Raw genomic sequence first — 21,686 nt, 5'->3', positions numbered from 1 at the left:
CATTTTCCACTTCAAAACTACAATCAGTGTTCATCCAATTAGTTTTTCCTTTGAAAAAGCTCCCTTGAACAAGCAGGTACACATGGATCAACCCATTGGAAGTATAAAATATAAGTCGCCTAGAACCCCCAAGCATGGCAAAAGTCACACAATAGAAAATAAAAGCACTACAACGAATGAAAATCCTAAATTCCCTTTACTTTGTAATTTGGGCCCCTCCAAAATCTTCGTCCAGAATTTGAGCTCAGGTGGATAAATTGAATTCAGGCGAGCACTATCACGTCACACAAGCTCTATTAGAGTTGTGTATGCCACCTACAAGAATATCTATAACAACGTCTTTAATTATGCTATATTAATTACCACTTAAATTATTTTTACTTTAATTATATTATAGTAATTACCAGTTAAATTATTTTTTACTTATATATATATAGAATTTATTGACATTATATGTAAGTTTAAAAGACTTAAACTAAATTTTAATCGTATAAATCAAATAATCTAACGATTAAAAAATTATTTAAAAAAAAAAAAATAACTTTTTAACCGTTAGATTATTTGATTTATACGATTAAGATTTAGTGTAAATTTTCTAGTATTATATATATATATATATATATATATATAAATTATAATAGTATAAATTTATAAAAAAATTATTTAATTTAAGTATTTCATTTAACTTATATCTAATTATTAGTAAAGTAATAAATTATAATATAATAAAGTTTTTAAATTTATACTAATACGATATATAAAAGCCTAATTAAAATACTAAATTCTTGAATTTCTTAGAAATCAAATCTCTTCCAGGGTTTTATGCTGTAAAGTCTACCACATTCAGAAAAGTTTCTCATATCTATGCTCAAATGTTATGATTGTGACTAAATTAAATGTGAGCACCATAAACGGAGTGCTCCCAATATCAATTGATAAACTTTCTTTCTCACAGATATTATGACTCTATTAATACACCTACTATACTAATAAAAGCGTTAAGAGTACCTTTATAATTCAACTTCTGGTCCATTAACTTGAGGTAGATACAATGATCCTGTTAATTTTAAATGTCAATCACTAAACCTTAGATAGAAGCTTCGATAAGAGCTTTACTTTCAGAATGCATGGAATCCAAACCACTGCACAGGAAGGTCTAGTTGATAGTCTTTAACAAATATTTCTACGTGATATCCTCTCTGATTTTTTTTTATTATCTTTATAATAATTATGTCTCATTTATTTTATTTTATTTCACATCAATATGTTGATATAGGTTATATATGGACCCGCGTTCCATACCCCATGCAACACAGCTTTATAAAATGTATTTAAGTGTTTATACTACAAATTTAACAACAAAATTTATTAAAATAGGAGGAAAAAAGAGTTATTGAGAGTCATAAGACATTTTTATAAGTTCTATCAAACTGATCCATGATCTAATAATTAAGAAACAATTATGCTTGAACAGGAGAAAACATTTATTTGACTTAAAAATAATTAATGAGAAGTTCGTCATCGTCATTTGTTTTTATCTAAGGTGTAATTAAGAAAAACGTTTGTAGTTAGAAAATAGACCAACCAAATCCACAGGGAGTTGAGCAACTTTCTTATTAGGTTATCCTCACAAAACAAAAGCTACTTACTAAAATAATTGTTTAAATTAGTATAAGTGAAGACAAAGTTATTAAATTATGTCAAACTTGTTTACATTTTGCAACTCCCTAAGTCATGTTTGAGTTGTAATTACGACATAACTCAGCAATGTGTTCTCCAAGGAAATTCTGTAATTGAATTCGATTAATTTAAATTAAACATATTCTTGTAAACAGATAAATGAAATTAAAATAATCCTTCATTGCAAATTAATTCCTTTTAAGATAAAATTTCCAGCATTAATTATTTTAAAACTAAATTCAACTGAAATTATAACGAAACGGATCCTTAACCTGTGTTGGGAACAAAATTTAAAACAGATTTTGCAAGCACTATTTGCTATATTATGCATTCACAAATGTTTTTTTTTTTTCCTATGAGGTTTACAAAATGAAGAAGGTATATATAGTATTGTGTATTGACATCAGACAATTAAAGGAAAAAATGTTCAAAACGATAGTATGAAATGAATACCCATATTCAAATTCAATCAATTCTATTAAAGGCTGAAGCAGTGTTAATTAAGTTAGCAATTTTTTGGGATATTTTGAAAAATTTTCTTTGGTCATTTTTTTTAGTATGAAAGATGTTGAGCAGGCCAGCTAGTATATTAAAAGAATAATAGAAGTTCAGTTAAATATTTCAAATTTATATTATCATAAAGAAAATTCTCCAACTCTGATCATTTTTGGTAATCTATATATTACTTTAAGGGACTTTTTTTAATTGAATAAATATAAATTATTAGACAAGGTAGATTACAATAATGATAAAATATTTATTTTAAACATTTAACATGATTGTATTTATTAAAATTTGACCTCAAAATTAATATGAATAAACTATTTAACATGTGTTTATAATTTGTCAATGTGTTAGTATTTAAATATCTATATAAGTTTCATTTTAATATTACATACAAAATGCAAAACGATTGATAAAACAAAAAGAGATTTGAATTAAACAACAAACTTTTTAGTAACATAAAATCAAGAAAAAGAAGTTATTCTATTCGTTTGAATTCAACACCACTTGTTGTAGTCTTCACCTTGTTCAGCAGCCCTGACCCAAAAGATAAGCTAGAAACAGTTTGAATTGACTTTTGTGGTAATTTCGTTAGCTGCAAAGAAAGGAAGAAAATAAAAACCGAAACAGCAAAAATGACAAAGTACTTTACCAGTTCACTTATCCTAATACAATTGGAGAGAATGGGTATAAAAGTCATAACAGGATTGAAATATTACTTAATGAAAAAAGAAGATATGAAAAACGAGTTCCATAAACTCAGAAAAGACTAACAATACATAGTACATGATTGAGTCGCAGGGCTTTTTTTAAGTTAAATACAATTGAAGTAATTGATAAAAGGAAAAATAAAAGAACACAACATAAGCATAACTCAACTAGGCCAGTTTTATACATTGTTATATCATTATTTAAAGATTAAATTACTAATCTTTAGATAGTTATTTAAATTACTAACGACTGATTAGTTTAAGTAATATATGTTTGATTTTTCATAAACAAGATCTTAAACTTATGTATAAAAAACGTTTTTGTTAGAATAATAGTTTTACCATATTATAAATATTTTTAACTCAAACTAAATTACTTTTTATGAAAGATATTTGTATTTTAAACTAAAAAAAATCAATTAAATATTACTACATTTTTTTTCGTCCTGTAATTCAACATCTACTTATATTAAATTAGATACATATAATAAACATTACCTAATAAAATTGCTTTCTACATTTTTTATTTTTCCCAAAATATTCTAACAAACATTAATACTTTTAACATTTATTAATGCATTTTATTTGTGTTGAATTTGATGAGTTGCCGACAAGTTTAATATACCATTTTTAGAAAATAATTATTTTTAAAATTAAAAATATTTACTCATAATAAATTAATATAGGCTCAAAATGTGAAAAAAAATAAAGTATAAATTTGAAAATAATGATATAAATAAATGAAAATATTCAAAATTTATTATAATTCAACTCGTAAATTTGTTTGTTTAATCATATAAACAAACTCTAACTTACACTAAATTTATTTAAATTATTTATATACAAATTTTATGTACTTAACACTATTATCTTGTAAATAATTGTTATACTTATGAATTATTAAAGTGATGTAAATTTATTTATATATCTACTAAGATAATTATAATAATATTTATAACAATATTATACCTGCCGCTTACCTAACTCTAATTTTTCGGAGTCTTATTTTAAATAAATAACCACCAACATTTTTAAAATAAAATTCTCACATCTACATAATCAAAATTTCAAATTTTTTAATTTTAAGTTTATCTCAATTATTACTAAAATACATTATTTATTGCAATTAAAATTTATAAAACTAAGAAACAAATCTACTGAAGAATTTGATAACATAAAAATAATAAAAGTTATAACTGATTTAAATTTAAATTTTATATTTTTAAAGTAATACAATTTTTGTTTAATTCATTCAAATAAATAGATCAAATTTCAACACCTAATTTTGTTTCTTGTTTACAAATCAAACTTAAATTTCAGTAGTCAAATCAACTCCTGGACTTCACCCCCATGTCCACAAAGTACTTTTGGTGGCTGCCTTAGTGTAATCTCATACAAATAAAAAAAGCAGAGAATAAAACAAACAAAAAATACACGAAGCAGAGTAAGATACACAGAACCGTAGTCCATAACCATAGCCATAGCCACCTTCCTTTAAACCAATTCCTCAACTGTTTCCCACCCTTCTATTCATCTCTTCTTTCCAAAAAGGTAAGCTTTTTGCTTGCCACTTTTGTTTTCTCAGTTTTCATTGAGTGTAACTGGTCATCCCTTAGAGTTTTGGCCACCCTTTTGTGCCTTGCAAATAAGGGTTTTATGCTTTGAATTTGTTTTATGATTTTTTATTTTGACCCTTTTTTTGTTCTGTCTAAAGGGTTGTTTTTTAAGGATGTTTTGGTGATGTGGGTCTAGGTGTTTGCTCTGTTGTGCTGTGTCTGGTGGTGTTTGATTGTTTCTCTGGCCCTCTTCTTCTTTCTGTACTGTTGATTCTTTGGATTGTTTTCTGATTGTAAAGTTTAATTTTTTATAAACTTTATATGCCAGTTCCAGTAATCTTTAACCGGGATGTTGATGGTTTTGGTTGAAAACTTGAAATATAGTAATAATAGACATGAACTCTGGTACTCTTGTCAAGGAGTTATATATGTTACTCTATTGCAACTATTATAATCTGTAAGCTATATGGCCTTGTTATGTACCTGGAAATAATTTCCATGAAAAGCTTCTGTATTGTATGATATAATCATTTCTCAAAATGGAGGGCTTAGCTTCCCATAACCCTGTTTTTATGTACTTTGTGTTTGTTTGCATAATTGAAAGTTTCCATTGATGTAATGGTGGCTTTGTGAAATATAAGTTCGTTTCTTATGTCAATTAATTCTAAATACTATTTTTTGACTCATGAAAGCAGAATAGGTGCATAAAGTCTAGTGGCCTTTGATCTGATCCTTTCTAGAGAATGAAACTATCAATGGTAGTTTTGAAACTATCAATGGTAGTTTTGATTAAATAGCAGAAGAATTACTGGAAAATGGGAGGTTGCTGTTGTTCTGCCAGAAAACCTCATCTGCAAGGAACACCAGTGTATTACTATGTAAGTAGTTTTCTATCCTCTCTTTTCCTTTATGTTACCCATGGTAGCAGATAAGAATCTATTTAGTTATCTCACTCCAGCAATTTTGTTTCCGACATCCTCACCTTTTGTATTCTTTTGATCAATAGCATTAGCAATCAGTTTATTTCATAGTGAAGAACCACTTGTTGAAGGAAAATTCAAACTATTCCATAGTCAACTTTCTGTTAAAAGCCTGAAAATGGATGCTATCAGCAATACACCCGATTAACATGTGACTTCTGCTTTATATTGTTTACAAAAATTACTATTTTGGATGAAGAGATTCACCTAGTTGAAAGATCAATCAGTTTCCTGTTTAGTAATCTAGTAACATGGATTTATTGATCTTTTTGGATTTCAACATATTCTAAAATAGTGCCAGATTCCTGGCAAAAAGGAGGGATAGTGAATGTTACACTCAGTTATTGTTGAATCAAATTAGACACCTGACAGAGAAATGGTGAATTCACATTTATGATGCTCAAAGTGAATTTTTAAAAGCTGCTACTTGGATGGAATGTAGGATGTATGGGCGGATGCAAAATAATGGAATTTGTTAAAGCTCAAATGGAAGTTTTCTCCTCTTTTTTTAATGAATTTATATTTTACTGTACGGTTGTGTCACCTCAGTTTTGGTGAATAAATGGAAATAAAGTCAAATAAAAATCCATAAATACCTTCATATTCAATTGATATTTTCTGCACTTGGACATGGCTTTTGAGGACTGTATGCTGAAAAGAATGAGCATCTCAGAATTTCGTTATCATGTTTCAATTTGCAAAGATTTCGTAAAAGCTTACACAAAATTGTTCTATATGCTATGCAATCTAAATCTTCCTGAAATACCTATCATTTGCCCCTTCTTTCTTTTAGCTTAAGGCATGGCTCTCTGGTGGATGTCAAATGAGAAGGTGGCTGAACTGTATTGTGAAATGAATTGTTTTCATTGTTTTATTCAATTTGAAATACTTCCAAAACAGTAATCTGGTCTAGCTATTTGTTTATTGTTTTAGATTATGGTTTATAATTATTTGTTAATTGTTATGATCCTGTGGTTTGAAACTTTACAAAATTCTGTTTTCAGTGCCCACCAACTTTTGAAGAGCGGGAGTCTTTAACATTTAATGATGGCACAACTCCTTCACTGAATGCTGGATTTCTAGTTGGTTTGAACCTGGAAGTATCCAATCCTGATACTTTCCGGCCCCCACCTGTGCCTCTACCTTATGATACCATCCTGGGAGGTTCTGCATCAACAGATTCTGAATCTGGCAGAGAAACAGTTAGTAGTTTTGAAGCTTTAATTACACATGAAGATAGTGAAGAGTCAGATTGTAAAGCCCAAGTAAATTCTGCACCTATATCTCCAAGAAAGGCAGAACTATCAAAATCAAATGAATTTCAAGTATTAGTGACAGAGGAAGAGGATGTCTGTCCAATTTGTCTGGAAGGTACAATTGCTTCTGTAGTTATAACTTATAAGTTAATTTTTCTTATGTTGTTTCAGCCGTGGGAATCAGTAGGAACAGGTTCTCTCTCACTCTTTCTCATACTGAAAACAATAATTTGATATATATATTTTTTACTTTTAATTGCAGAATATGATGTTGAGAATCCTAGAAATTTGACAAAATGCGAACACCATTTTCACCTATGTTGCATTCTTGAGTGGATGGAAAGAAGTGACTCCTGTCCTATATGTGACCAGGTTTGGCTTTTGCATTGACCGTGGTCGTTTAGCATAAATCCTAAACTATTACATGAATAGAAGGGTCTTAGATTTGTTTGCCTTAAATGCCATAATCATGCTAACTGCACTTTTCTGTGGTTGCTCACCAAATATAGGGATTGAAAAAACTGTTTTCCCCCTACTTTATTTTCTTGGCAAACTAACTTTAGCAATCCCAATAAGATGCTGAAAATTGGTTATTGTTGACAATATAGTACCATCTGACTTATTTTTTTTATCTTTTAAATCAGTTATGAGCTTTAGTGAAATACTCTTTTTCCTTTGATGTTACAGGAGATGATATTTTGACCAGACAATGAATTAGTTTGATTGTTTTAAAATCAAAGCATATTAAATGCATGGAAGATAGATGAAGTTCATTGTATGATTACTGGTTAGATGATTATAGCTACAGATTCATTTTCATTCCGCGATGCATAGACAAAGTTATAATTTTAGTAGGCCCACTCATTGGGTATCTGTGAGAAGATGAATGAGGCTTTGACAGAATGCTACACCTTATAGCCTGTCCCTTTGAATGCAGCTCCTTTGGTCAGAATTTGCCATTTAGTATTAGTGAAATGATGCTCCATTTCTCTATATGCCGACATTCATGTTCACAGATGGATTCTTTCCATTTTCTTGTTAAAGTTTCTCAATACTTTTTTTTTTCTGCTTTTGAGGGAGGGGTGTTATGCATAATTCAGTATTTTTGTTGTATTTGTAATGAGTAGTGAACAAGTATAGAATAAGACCCTTTTTCTATTAAATTTTATTTTCCATTAATACTTCTTAACTCCAATTATCAATATCACTAGTAAGGAATAACCTGTTCTTTTCCTCTCCAAATCCTTCCTTGCTATTTTCTGAATCTTTTAGACTTCCAACTCTCTTTTTTCCTCTAGTCTTTTGCAGTAATGTTCTATTTCATTTTTCACACCACCAATTTTGTTAGGCCTACAATTCATGTTACAGGCAGTGCATGAGGTCAATTTCAATGGCATTTAGGAGGGCGATTTTTAAGGCAGTTAAGCATTCCAATAACATAATGAAAATTCATTAAGCTGTCCTTGAAAGAGTTCATCTTGTGTATCATGTAATTTAACTATATATACTATCATATTAAAACATAGTACATGCAAAAAAAGAAAAAAAGAATTAGTACATAGCACAAAGGGAAATTTAGCTAGTAGCAATGAGACATGTCAATCATTGGCAGTATCAAAATACTCTCCAATTGTTTTTTCTTTGACATTTAAGGTTTTGTATAGGAATTAAATATATTATTAGCATTCTAAATTTCATAAAAATTATTACTTAACCTTCTGATGTTCTCTTTATCTATATTAGTTAATATCTTACATATTCATTATCTTCTATTAAATAAGCATGAATTATTAAGGATAAAATTGTAAAAAAGAAAAGTATTAGTTGTTCATTCATTTAAAGAGAGAGAAAAAAAAACAAAGGATGTAGCTATGAGCCTATGACATGAGTCATTTGGTGAGTTTTTGCCCTTTGATTCTCAAAATTATCGATGTGATTATTTATTTAAACTAATTACGACTTAAAGTTGAATTAAATAAAGAAAATTATTGAATTCAAATTTACACTAAAGTCGTGGACATCTTTGAAAAAAATGCTATTTTCAATGATTAAAATATATGGCATGTCTGTTTCAGCTTAATAATCCGTATTGATTAATATGGATAATCGTGTCTGGATTCAGTTGCGTGTTGATTTCACCTGATTAATGCATTTTATAAAGAGTCACAATTTCAGAGTGTTGCAGATAAGGCGAGAAAGGAACCCCCAAAGTCTCTTATTTCAACTTGAATTGAAACTCAGAAAAGAAACAAATAATAATTTGATAGCACTTTATTGTATTTAATGTTACTTCTACTTTTTAAAACAAATTAGATACTTGCAAGGCTAAGTAATCGGCAATCCATAAAGACCCTACTAGCAATCCACGTTGATTTGCGAGTTATAATAAAAAAATGTATTTTAAAAATAATATAATTCTAGCATTTTTTTTTTTTATTGATAAAATAGGCAATTCTTAATGGCCAATAGGCTGTTTTCACCAATCTAGTTCTACTGTTCTAGTCACATATAATTTCATATTTACATGATTATTATCTTCTCATAAAATAAGTTATTTATCATTTTTCTAAACACTGATTCTTTTCATGTTTTCGTGTGAAAAATAAAGTGATGTAATTATTATTATTATTATTATAGCAGCTAATTTTAAGTCTAATTTATCTTTCTGAACTGTATTACACGCTGAATTGATGAAATAAGATTAATAGATAAGATTTTTTGTTTTTTATTGAACAATTTTTTTTGCTATTTTTATTTAACAATTTTAATCTTCAATGAACTTTTTGGTAAGATTCAAACCTAGATGAAGTTTTTACCGTGTGCTAGAGAAATAAGAATGGTTAATTATTGTAAGATTTTCAACAATAATTAAATTTGTAAAGTGGTATTATCAATAGTATTTACAACATAAAACTTTAATATTTAATAATGTTAATCATATTACATTCTCCTATTATATACTCATCCTCATCATGAACAATTAAATAAGAAATTAATTTATAATTACAAAAATATAAACTAATAATTTTTACATTACATTTTATATTTACTATTTTTAAACATAACATATCATAAAATCTAACATCCTTTATTTATGAAATGGCATTTATTACAAAAAAATTTCACTATATATTCCAACTTTAATTTAAAGAATAATATTCAAATAATTTATAACCAATTACATATTATTACAAATAAATAAGTTATCAACAAATTAATATATAAATCCTTCTTTTTCACATATAAAATATTTTATCTGCAAATAATAAATAATTCTTAATACGAAAAATCAAATAAAATAATTAAACATGTAATACTTGGAATACATATTATTCATTTTTCTAAATAATTAAATTATTTATTATAAAATAAACTTCTAAATTATATTATGCCAATAAAAAAAAAGTACGTAAATACAAAATATAATCTGATTCTAATTTTTTTTTCCCACCACTTTGGTTAGTTCCTATCACAAATGTTGTTACATATTTATAGGCTCCTAAATTTAGACAAAAGAATATATCTATATTTTTATTCTGAAAATTAAAAATCACATAAAAATCATTCCTATTTGAACGATATTGGAGTCATCTTTGAGATAAATAATATTAAAATTGGTCCTAACCTAGATGATATAAAATCATTCTAATTATGAACACACAAGTTTCTGACATGACACATGTCATCCACAGGTGAGTGTTATCCTATGTAAACTAACACACTGTAAAGTTGCTACGTCACGATAAGTGTCAGCATTAGAGTAGACGATATTTAAAATTTTTTAATATAAAATAGTAAAATAAGGGATAACACTGTTAACACTGGTCACTCTACATAGAAATCAACCCTAATCAACCAAAAAAGCCGGGTAAAGACTTGCACTTTTGTTTATTTTTATGAAATGATTGATGATGGTGTATCTTCTTCACCCATGCCATGCAGCGAGATAAACAAGCAAGTTCACTATTCCCCGCCTTGTCTTGCCACTCTAAGCCCATATCTATTTTCGAAAATAAAAGATAATATATTATTATGGGTATTAGAACGACGCCGTTGTGGGTACTTCTGTTCCTCTCCATATGAAACCGCATCTATACGTGATCTTAGTGTAACTACATTTTTGTCTCTAAAAACATTATTTTACAATTTTATCTCTTTGTTATTTGAAGATGGCCTACGTTTTGATTATTTGAAATTAATAAAACTGTCAACGGTTTGAGAATAAAAGGATTTTATTTATAAGATTTATAATGCACAAATGTTGTTGTGTAGTGTCATTCTATCTTTGGCCAATGCAAAGGTAAAAAAGAGAGCAGAAAACAGTAAATAACGGTAACTATGCTGAAAATTAAGTAATTTCATTGTCAGTTAGTGAATGGAGGAGACTTAGTCACCTCAAATGTTCTCTTGGTCTAGATGATTTCATTCTAAGGCAAGCCTAAATTAAAGCCTATAAAACTCTTGCATGTGTGTCTGTAGCCAAAGAAACAATTTTGTTCAAACAGAAAAGAAAAAGAAGCAAATAAAAAAGCGTTGACAAAGACCTATTTTCTTGTTGTGTGCATGCAACTGATCCGTTCTAACACCTGAAAATCAAAGAAAATCTGTCAAAATAGGTAAAGGAAGAAATAAACAGGATGCAGGGGAGAGCAGTAGCTCATCCTCTGCAGAAAATTCTCCTAGGAAAGGCACAGCAAGAGTAGAGACAAGATTGTTCAATGGTCCCGATTCCTTGGGCGAAGCAGAGCTTCATCATGCTCCTGAGGGTCTAATTGACACTAATGTTGGAGACTACAGTGGAATAAATGGCATTGAAGATTTGAAAAATGTGTTCTCTGTGGAGTCTATAAAGCTTTGGGCAATTGCTGGTCCTATTGCTTTTAATATTCTATGCAACTATGCTGTCAATTCCTTTACAAATATCTTTGTTGGCCATCTTGGAGACTTGGAACTCTCTTCAGTTTCAATCTCTCTCTCTGTCATTTCAAATTTCTCATTTGGCTTCTTGGTTAGCTTCTAACTTCTATGAATTTTTGGGGCAATAATTTCAAATTTCAAATTAATTGCATCATTTTAAGCATTCAGAAGTGAAAATATTTTATTGGTGAAGTAATTATTATTACATAAAAAAAAAACAAATAAGTGTTTAATATTTTCTTTTTCAATAAAAGCTTACTACTTTTATATGTTTAAAATCAGCTTTAATGTTAACAAAACCTTATTTCAATTATAAAATCAACCAATTCTGCACGTATTTTGGACAAAAACATCTAAGTTGAACTTGTTATCAAATATTTATATTGAATTATCCGAACATTTCCTCCAATATTTTAAAATTGAATTCAGTGTTTTGACTTAATTTATCTAATCTTTTTCATTTCTGGAAGATTTTTCTGTAGTTAATGTACAATGTGGTAGCAACCTGCTTTGATCTTGAAAGTTCACTTCTATACAAATTGATCCTTAAAAAGTGTCAAATTCTTAACAAGTTACCCTTCCAACTTATCTATCAACTTATAAATAATTTCATACCACAAAGAACCTAGTATAGACGTGCACTTCCAAGGTCCAAAGCAACACAAATTTCAGGACCAAACAAATTATATTAACTTGTTTTTATAAGTTTAAAAATTGAGGCCTTAAATTTTTGCATCAACTTTGCAGCTTGGCATGGCAAGTGCACTAGAGACTTTATGTGGACAAGCATTTGGTGCTGGACAAGTAGAAATGCTAGGGGTTTACATGCAACGCTCTTGGATAATCTTATTTGGAGCATGTATCTGCCTCTTGCCAATTTACATTTATTCTGAGCCAATCTTGATACTACTTGGCCAAGAACATCAAATTGCAGAGTTAGCTGGAAAATTTACTATTCAATCTATACCTCAGATGTTTTCTCTAGCAGTCAATTTTCCAACCCAAAAATTCTTGCAGGCACAATGCAAAGTGGGATTTTTGGCATGGCTGGGTTTCGTAGCCCTTATTATCCATATTATAATTCTATATATTTTGATGAAAGTGTTTGCTTTGGGAACATCTGGTGCTGCTGCAGCTTATTGCATGTCAGCTTGGATAATTGCTTTGGCTCAAACTGTTTATGTTGTTGGTTGGTGCAAGGATGGATGGAGAGGCTTGTCATGGTTAGCCTTCAAGGATCTTTGGGCCTTTGTGAAGTTATCTGTTGCTTCAGCTGTCATGCTTTGCCTAGAGGTTTGGTATTTTATGATCTTGATTGTTCTCACTGGACACCTTGACAATCCAATTATTGCTGTTGGTTCACTTTCAATATGGTAAGAGCATACCTAAACTATATGCATTCCTCCTTTTCTTCAAATAACGACCCCTTATAATTGCTACAAACAACTAAAAAATATATTGAATACGTCTATTTTATCTATAAAAATGGGTTAAATCTCACTCTACTTAGCCTAGCCTATTACGTAGCCTATTTTATTTTTTTTTCTAAAACCCTTTAGTAGGTTTATTTTGACCTTAAGTTCCAATGTAAAAAAAAATGATGAATTAAGGTAAGAGATAGGGTTATGTTAAACCTATTAATAATTATTATATTATTTATAATATTTATTAAATTATTTTATTTAAATAAATTAAAAATATTTTAAATATAAAATTGTTTTAAAAATAAAAATATTTATTTAATATATTAAAATTTTATAAAAAATAATATAAAATATAATTATTGAAAAATATTATAAAATTAAATTAAATTTAGCATTTACATTTGTTTAATTTTTTTAATTAAATTTAATATGGTATGTTAATAATTTATTATTTTAATTAAGGATTAGTAATAAATATTTTTAACTATACAATAATTAAATTATAAAATAAGTTATTAAAATAATAATAATTAATTTAAATAAAAATAAATGTACAACTATTAAATTTTGATAATTATTTTAATAAATTTAATCAATTTAGTATTTTTTTATTTTTTTAATGAGTTTTAATAATATGAATTTTATATATATATATATATATATATATATATATATATATATATGTGTGTGTGTGTGTGTGTGTGTGTGTGTGTGTTAGAGCTAGAAGCTTTTTTACCCTAAATAAAATAGGTTAAAACTCAACTCTACTTTTTAAGGAGTTCAAAAGTTGATCAAAAACCATTTTTCTAACTGTTAGCATTTTGAAGCATGTTTAGGAAGCTGAGTTTCTGGCTGATGTTCAACACATGCTTATTGGTTTTCTTACCTTTGTCATTGATGTGAATTTAATCATGCAATCCCTTCTTTTCTTTCCATAAACTCTTCTCCAATTAATTATGATTCTTTTGCATCCTGAGAGGGAATTTACCAGATGAACTAAAATGTTGCATATACTTTCAGATAAGCTACATGATTTGGAACAATATTGACAATGTTATTTGCCTCTAATGTTATCTTAAATACCCATAGTTTACTGATTTGATACTTGTTTTGTTTTACCTCTCTCAGCATGAATGTGAATGGATGGGAAGGCATGTTATTTATAGGGATCAATGCAGCTATTAGGTAAAATTATTAAGTTATGGCTTATTTTTGTTTCCCCACCTCACAGGTTTTTTTATAACTTATAAATGAGTTTTGTTTTGGTGCCTTTTTCTCAGTGTGAGGGTTTCCAATGAGCTTGGATCAGGACACCCAAAAGCAGCTAAATATTCTGTCATTGTCACAATTGTGCAGTCCCTCTTCATTGGGTTACTTTGTGCAGTCATTGTTTTATGTACAAAAGATCATTTTGGTATCATTTTCACTGACAGTGTAGATATGATAAGGGCAGTTTCAAAATTAGCTGGTCTTCTTGGTATAACGATGATTCTGAATAGTATTCAGCCAGTTATATCAGGTATAAGGAGACCAAAACAAATCATGATATAAATGCTTATGCAACAAGGAAATCATGAAATGCTGCTGTATTCTTGCAGGTGTTGCTGTGGGAGGAGGTTGGCAAGCTTTAGTTGCTTACATCAATCTATTTTGTTATTATGTCATGGGACTCCCTCTTGGCTTTCTTTTTGGTTACAAGTGGGGTTACAGAGTGGAGGTAAAGTACACCATTATCACTTAAGTATCCATACTAGCCAATTTCATAACCAAATTGATGAAGCATATAATGGAGAATTAGAGATTAAATTTACTGGTGTTACCAAATTTCAGGTCCAAATTAATTAATGCCTGTTAAAGCGAAGAACTAAATTTGTACTTTTACAATATTATTAAGGGCCAAACCGATCAATAGTAAACAATTTTAAGGATTAAATTAAATTTTACTCTGCTTTTATGTAAAAAATTGTAGTAAAAAGTGATATGTAAATTTTTCACACTTATTTGTACCCTCTTGCCAAACACCCCCTTGATTGAAAGTGATTTTTCAGGGTATTTGGATTGGAATGATCTGTGGGACAGCTTTGCAAACTGCCATCTTGTTGTACATTGTCTACAAAACAAACTGGAATAAAGAGGTGAGAATTAGTGCTTTTCTGGGCTAATCATGAAGTTAATATTTCATCAACTAAAACAATTGACTGAAAAACTGAAATTAATCATATTGAATGCTACTACTTATGGCAAGAAAAACAAAAGCTTATAACCACCAAAGCTCAAGCAAATACAAATATATATTGGATCCCCTCCATTACATAGCTAATAAATCTGAAATTTTCAGGTTGAAGAAGCATCAGAACGGATGAAAAAATGGACTGGACACGAATTGGAAATTAATACAGTGTATAATTAAGAAAATTCGAGCTTTTTCATAGTTTGTTTTATACTTATTATTTTGTGACATACATGTGAATGACTTAACCATGATGAAACTTATTTATTTCTTTTTTTTTTCTTTCTTTTTTGTTTGTTTGTTTGAATTAAGGACAACTTCGCAGCCATCAGAGAAAGATTAATCTCTCCTGTGATAGAATGAACTAAAGTGGACTTCAAATCTCTCAACAGTGTTTTTACAGAGTCAGCCGTTGATCCTTATGCTTGGAGCATCTTATTATCCACAAATTATACTAAACTTTATTGGTCAATATTTCTTTTCTAAAGTGAGGGTATGATTATGTATCTGTAAATATTCATCCATTTATACTGTCCTTAGATTTACCTATCTCAATAAACTAATTTTGTAGTTTTGTACTTTTTTATTTTTTATTTTTGTCATGTGGTGCGGATAAGCCCACGAAATTTTACAATTTTGCAATGCATTCTAAAATTAATAAAATATACTTTTCATTTTTTACTTTTATTTAATATATCAACTTGGTATTTTTTTTAGCAATCCCCATCAGTTTTAATTTCTAATTTTTAAAAACATAATGTGACTCATCTATATTTATTATTCACGTTTTGTTTTTGATATAAAAGTTTTTATTTTTGCTAGTTTTTCAGAATCTCGTTATCATCTCCACATTTTGAGCCGTGTAAATATTACATATACTTATTTGTTTTGGATTCCTCTATTTAGAAAACAACATTGTCATGTTTTAAATAAGTGAAAGTTTTACCATAGCTAAAGGTTAGTGTTTTAATTTAATTTTGCTTCTCTTTTTATTTCAATTTTATCTTTTATTTTTCAATTATCTCTAGTATTTTCTAGTTCTACGTTTATCTTTTTGTTAACTTCTGGTTGACTAAAGTTCTAGAAAGCACCAACTTGACCCACAGAAAGGGATGAACTTGTGCAGATTTAGTTCTTTTAAATTGAAAATGTAAAAAATTATTTATTATTAATTTAAATTAAAATATTCTATAAATATAATTAATTTTAAATTAACCTTAGTTAATTGTTACTTTAGAAGAATTAAATCAGACTTTGTTTTATTTTGTATCGGGACATGTAATCTTCTAAATTTATTATTTTAAAATATTTTTATGATATTAGATTGTCATTTACAGTTTTATTGTTTTTAACTTTGTTACAATTCATATGCTCTCCCATTAGGACAGAAAATAGACATTTAGTTATATTATTTTAAAAACAAAAATAAATTTATTTATACAAATATGTAAAGAATGACAAAAAAAAATTATACAAAATTCGTTTAAGTAAATTTAGTTTACTTAAACAAATTTTACGTATTTTTTATTAGAGGACATGGAGGAAGTTAAGGAGAGAGAGTGGATAATATAGGGGTAGAAGTAAAGGAGTTGAGTATGAGAAGAAGAAAAGAGAGATAAGTACCAGGGTAGAAAGGAGAAGAAGAAAATTAGATATGAGTAAAAGAAAAAGGAGTTAAATAGAGAGAGAGGAGGATGATTGGATATGAAAACTCGAAGAGAATATAAAATTAGAGAAAAAGTTAAAAAATTTATTTAAATGAACTTTGTATGATATTTTTGTTATTTTTTATATTTTTGTTTAAGTAAATCTATTTTTACTGAAGTAAAAATGAAAATAGACATTTAATTCCTGAAAAGCATCAATATTATTTTGCTACCATAATTTAAATTTTTTCTCATGTAAAATATTATTTTCTCTTCGTTAGTCAAAATTTCCTCCTTCACTATCTACCTACACTTCTTTAATATTTTAATTCACACTTAATTCTCTTTATTATTATTTTGTTTTTTTACTAAAATAAATAAAACGTTCAATCCAAAACTTAAAATTTAAGGTTGAATTGTAATAAAATTATGGTATTTAATTTAGATTTTAAATTTAAGGCTTTTACATAATAAACTTTGAGTTTATCTAATTTAATTAATTTATAGTTTGATATTTTTTTATTTTCCAAATATATTTTTTGTTTTGAATTTTATTAATTAAGCTTTTAATAAATATGTTATTGTTAGAATATAAAATTAAAAATATAAATCATATTAAAACATAAGAATGATGCTACAATAAATTTCTGAGGTAAAATTATAATATATTATATATTTTTTTATATAAAATTAATGTTATTATCATTATATATGCATACTTATACATACATGAATTTTTAATGTCAAATTTATAAAATTTAAACTCAACTTATTAACATAATTGAGTTTAAAATTATATTTAAAATAAATAAATAAATTTAACCAAAGATTCAGTAAGTTAGATAAATAATTTTAATTTTATAAATAATAAATTTAATTTAAAATAACTTTTACTTTATATATATATATATATATATATATATATATATATTCACTTAAATAAAAGCAATATATGATTTTTTATGTTGCTCTTATTTAGTAAATATATATTTTTAAGTAATAATTATTTTAAATAAAAAAGAATATATATTGTGTGTTAGTCTATTCAACTTGTATGAATTTAGGATTAAATAAATTAAATAAAAAAATTATTTTTTTCAACTCTAATGTTTAAAAACATGTTTAATTTTTATTTAAAAAAACTATTTTTAAAACATAAATTAAACATACTCAGTCTTTTTTTTTTAGTTCAGTCCATTAAATAGACATATTTTGCTTACTTTACATGGAGTAGAAACCAAGACATCGTTGGCATGATATAATACAAATCGGAACCTTTTGTTTAAACACTCGTAAAAGGATAAATATGTAATAAGATAAAAAAAAATAGAGAACACATTTTTTTAAATTAATACCTTAAATAAATATAGAGAATAAAAATATATTTTAACCTTGAAAAATTAAATGAAAAAATAATTAGTGCTAAAATACATCCAAATCTAAATAGCAATATATTTTAAGAAAAGAAATAAATGACCAATTTCATCTCTTAATGTTTTATGTATTTGTTAAACAAGTTTTAAAATCAAAGAAATAACGTATTAGACTCAATGAATAATGTTATTGTTTGCGATCAAATGCATCTCTTGAACAGTATTAAAATAAGTTTTTAAATTAAGTTTTTAAAATATTATTTCACAAAAATTATTTTTAATTACTAAAGTTATCATAATTTAATTGTTTGAATTTAAATAATGTATAATAGAAATAAAGAGAAATTAATAAAAAAAAATCAAAAGGTAAAAAAATATATTTAAGATGAACTTAGGACTTGTGATTTTACCTTTACACCTCTTTATTACTTTTAGTTTAATTCAAATATTAGTTTTTGTATGATCATCAATTACTTATATTAATATTATTAATACTCAATGATCATGCAAAATAAAAAGATAAGGAAAACATAAAGAACTAATAAATTTGTTAATTTAATAATGATTGAAAGAAAAAAAACTAAGTTTGTTCTACTTAATTTATTATCTCATTTTATCTTATAGTTCCATTAATTATATGTAGTACAGTCGCATACAATACAATCATTTATGGTAAGTTAAGAGTGACAAATTCTAAACATATAAATACAAGTTCAATTGGATTAAAAAAAAATTACAATTGTCATTAAATAGAAAAATCACAAAGTATGTAGAGAGTCTATCATAATCATAACTATGAATTTAACCAGTCATAATGAAATAGAAAGAGAAAACAATTATAAATAAACTCATAGTTATTTGAAAGTAATGCAAACTAAAATAATTCTAAGGAAAAAAGGTGACAAGAGTTCTTGTCTTCAAAAAGCATTCTTGATCACTTGCTCAATCTCTAGAAAGATATTCTACATATTTATTAATGATCTTTACTCTCAAACAACTCTAATAGTTGTCAAAAGTTAGTTAAGAATGAGTTTTCAAGTGTCAAAATGTGTTTCTCAAAGGTGTAAGACTTCTTTATATAAAGTTTAGAATATACCAAAAGATAATGATTTAGCCTCCAAAAAAATATGTTTTAACCTTCTAAGAGATATATTTTATATGTAACAAAAGATTTGACTTATCATTAGAAAAGATATGATTTTTTATTTGCTAAATTTAAAGTTTATATTCGTATTTAAAATTCATATTCGCTCTTGCATATTCTTGAGAATCTTCAAATCAGTTATACCAAGGGATAAGCACGGTCATGCACAAAGCACTCTCAAACTAGCTGTTAAGTAAAGTCATGTTTTCTTATGTGCATAGCCCTACTTTCCATTTAATTTTCTCTAATTATGACTAAAATGCTTTCTTAGTATAAAGTCTTCCTCAAACAAGGATTAAGCATATAAAAATAAATCATAAAAATACTGAGTTCTCTCATTATCATTTTTTGTTACTCGTTAATAAAATTATATATGACACATTATCTGTTACCTTCATGACCTTTTTCTTTTGTCAAATCAAGATATCAGCCTTTGTAACTTAGTTATCTTTACCAATTAAAATATTAGTCTTAGCCAAAAGTCAATGTTAACCCACAAAAATTAACATTATTGAATATTTCAATGTATTTTTATTTATTTTATTTGATTTAAAAGGTCTGGTTCAAACCATTTTAAACATATTTTAAACTTTATAGGTTAGTATATAATAATTAAAATAATAATGTTGGTTAATAAGTGAAAAATAAAATTTTTTATTTCTTAAAAAATAATGAGACAAAAAATAAATATAATAAAAACTTTATATTTTCAATTCTTTAACTAGCATTTTAAAGATAATGATGATTTTATTTTGTAAATTTTTCTTTAAAATATCATGAAAAATTTGTAGAAAAACACATTAAATATAGTCCAAATTTATTGTTACAAGAAAAACTTCCATAGGTAATTATTTCTAAGAAAAAATACAGATAACTTTTTTAGCAAATTTTACTATGCATAAATTTGTAAATATGTGAAAAAAAAAAAGATAAATAACAAACAAATCTATAGGTAAATCTCAAAGAAACTTTTCAAGCAAATATACACATAAATTTTCTAAAAAACAATTGAAAAAATAAAAAAGTTAAAAAAAAATTATAAGTAATTTTGAAAGTAATTTTTTTTCTTTCAAATTTTTTTTACATAAAACCACAAGTAACTTTCTTGCAAATATATCAATAGAAAACTTTCTTAAGAAAAGAAGAAAACTTTGTAAAGAAATCTATAAAAATAAAGTACTTTAAAACTATTTTTACATACAACTTTATAAAAGAAATTGTAACTCATCAAATTATTATAAATTTAAAAATAATTCATAAACACAGATAAAATATTTAAAATAGATTCCTAAAATTTCTATAAAAATTTTATAAAACATTAAACAACTAAAATTTTAAAACAAAGGACTTTTTTTTTCATGTATAGTACAAAATTCTTGAATAAATAAAAAAATAAGTATAATTATATGTTATATTAAATAAAATATTTACCATTATCATGATCATTACAATATTAAATATCATTATAATTATCACCATTATCTTTGCTTCTATGATAGGTGATTCCACATAGTTAAACACAAAAATCTTGAATACTGTATTAAAGTATTAAAGTTGCTACTTAGTTTGTAGTATCACTTAACTTCATTTTTTTTCTAAATTTTTAAACTCTTTTTTTATTTCTAATTTTCATGTTGTTCTCTTATCTTTGTAGTAACTCATTCAGAATTTTAATTTGACTTTTAATTGCATTAACATTTTCTAAATTTGTTGGTTGACCTTAAGATGCAAATAAAGTCTTGCTTATAGATCCAAGACTAAAAAAATTTTCTTTCTTCTTTTCACTAATTGAGTCTACCCAATATATCAATATCAAGTGGAATGTTGATTAATTATTCTTTTACCACTTTCATTATCATCTCTCAAAGATGAAAGTTGAGAAGATAATTCAAGTTTCTTTTATTCAATTTTTCTTGTATCAAATTGGAATAAAAATGAATTAAGTTATTAAATAAATTTTTTAAAAATTCTAAATTCAACTATATCTTGTCAATTAGATATTTATTTTAAATAAACAAAACTAATATTGTTAGCTTAAGGTAACAACTAGTTTTAATGACCAAAGAAACTAAAGCATTTGAAAAATTTATGTTATACAAGTTAGGGGACTTCACTAAATCAAGGTCTACATGATATTTTGAATAATTTTTTTTTTAAAAGCATTTAATTATAATGTCAACAAAATGCATTGATCAATTAATAGAGTAATTGAATAAACAAATTTTAAATAATTTAGGCACACCAAACACAAACAACTATTATCATC

General features: G+C 26.5%; 2 protein-coding genes across 2 annotated transcripts; both read left to right on the top strand.

The window, feature by feature from the left end:
- The first annotated feature begins 4,288 nt into the window (after positions 1–4,288).
- LOC113862695 (probable E3 ubiquitin-protein ligase RHB1A) lies at positions 4,289–7,924 on the top strand. Its single transcript, XM_027495822.1, has 5 exons — positions 4,289–4,445; positions 5,146–5,328; positions 6,435–6,801; positions 6,949–7,058; positions 7,374–7,924. Exons 2-5 carry the CDS (start codon positions 5,266–5,268, stop codon positions 7,386–7,388), a joined length of 555 nt encoding a protein of 184 aa, XP_027351623.1. The 5' UTR covers positions 4,289–4,445; positions 5,146–5,265; the 3' UTR covers positions 7,389–7,924.
- A 2,441-nt stretch (positions 7,925–10,365) lies between these two features.
- LOC113862489 (protein DETOXIFICATION 34) lies at positions 10,366–15,437 on the top strand. Its single transcript, XM_027495573.1, has 8 exons — positions 10,366–10,378; positions 11,303–11,694; positions 12,351–12,976; positions 14,156–14,212; positions 14,308–14,546; positions 14,626–14,744; positions 15,076–15,162; positions 15,366–15,437. The coding sequence occupies exons 1-8, from the start codon at positions 10,366–10,368 to the stop codon at positions 15,435–15,437; spliced, it is 1,605 nt and encodes a 534-aa protein (XP_027351374.1).
- The last annotated feature ends 6,249 nt before the right edge of the window (positions 15,438–21,686 follow it).

This window comes from Abrus precatorius, unplaced genomic scaffold (genome assembly GCF_003935025.1).
Source record: "Abrus precatorius isolate BTA unplaced genomic scaffold, Abrus_2018 Scaffold3, whole genome shotgun sequence".
NCBI lineage: Eukaryota > Viridiplantae > Streptophyta > Magnoliopsida > Fabales > Fabaceae > Abrus > Abrus precatorius.
This window is presented reverse-complemented; position numbering and strand designations above follow the sequence as displayed.

Excerpts from the sequence above, each read along its gene's own strand:
- LOC113862695 (XM_027495822.1), top strand. The coding sequence starts at position 5,266 with ATGGGAGGTTGCTGTTGTTCTGCCAGAAAACCTCATCTGCAAGGAACA. Across the intron at positions 5,329-6,434 it reads GAACACCAGTGTATTACTAT|TGCCCACCAACTTTTGAAGA; the intron begins GTAAGTAGTTTT and ends TTCTGTTTTCAG. Across the intron at positions 6,802-6,948 it reads CTGTCCAATTTGTCTGGAAG|AATATGATGTTGAGAATCCT; the intron begins GTACAATTGCTT and ends TTTTAATTGCAG.
- LOC113862489 (XM_027495573.1), top strand. Across the intron at positions 14,213-14,307 it reads GGGATCAATGCAGCTATTAG|TGTGAGGGTTTCCAATGAGC; the intron begins GTAAAATTATTA and ends CCTTTTTCTCAG. Across the intron at positions 15,163-15,365 it reads AAACAAACTGGAATAAAGAG|GTTGAAGAAGCATCAGAACG; the intron begins GTGAGAATTAGT and ends TGAAATTTTCAG.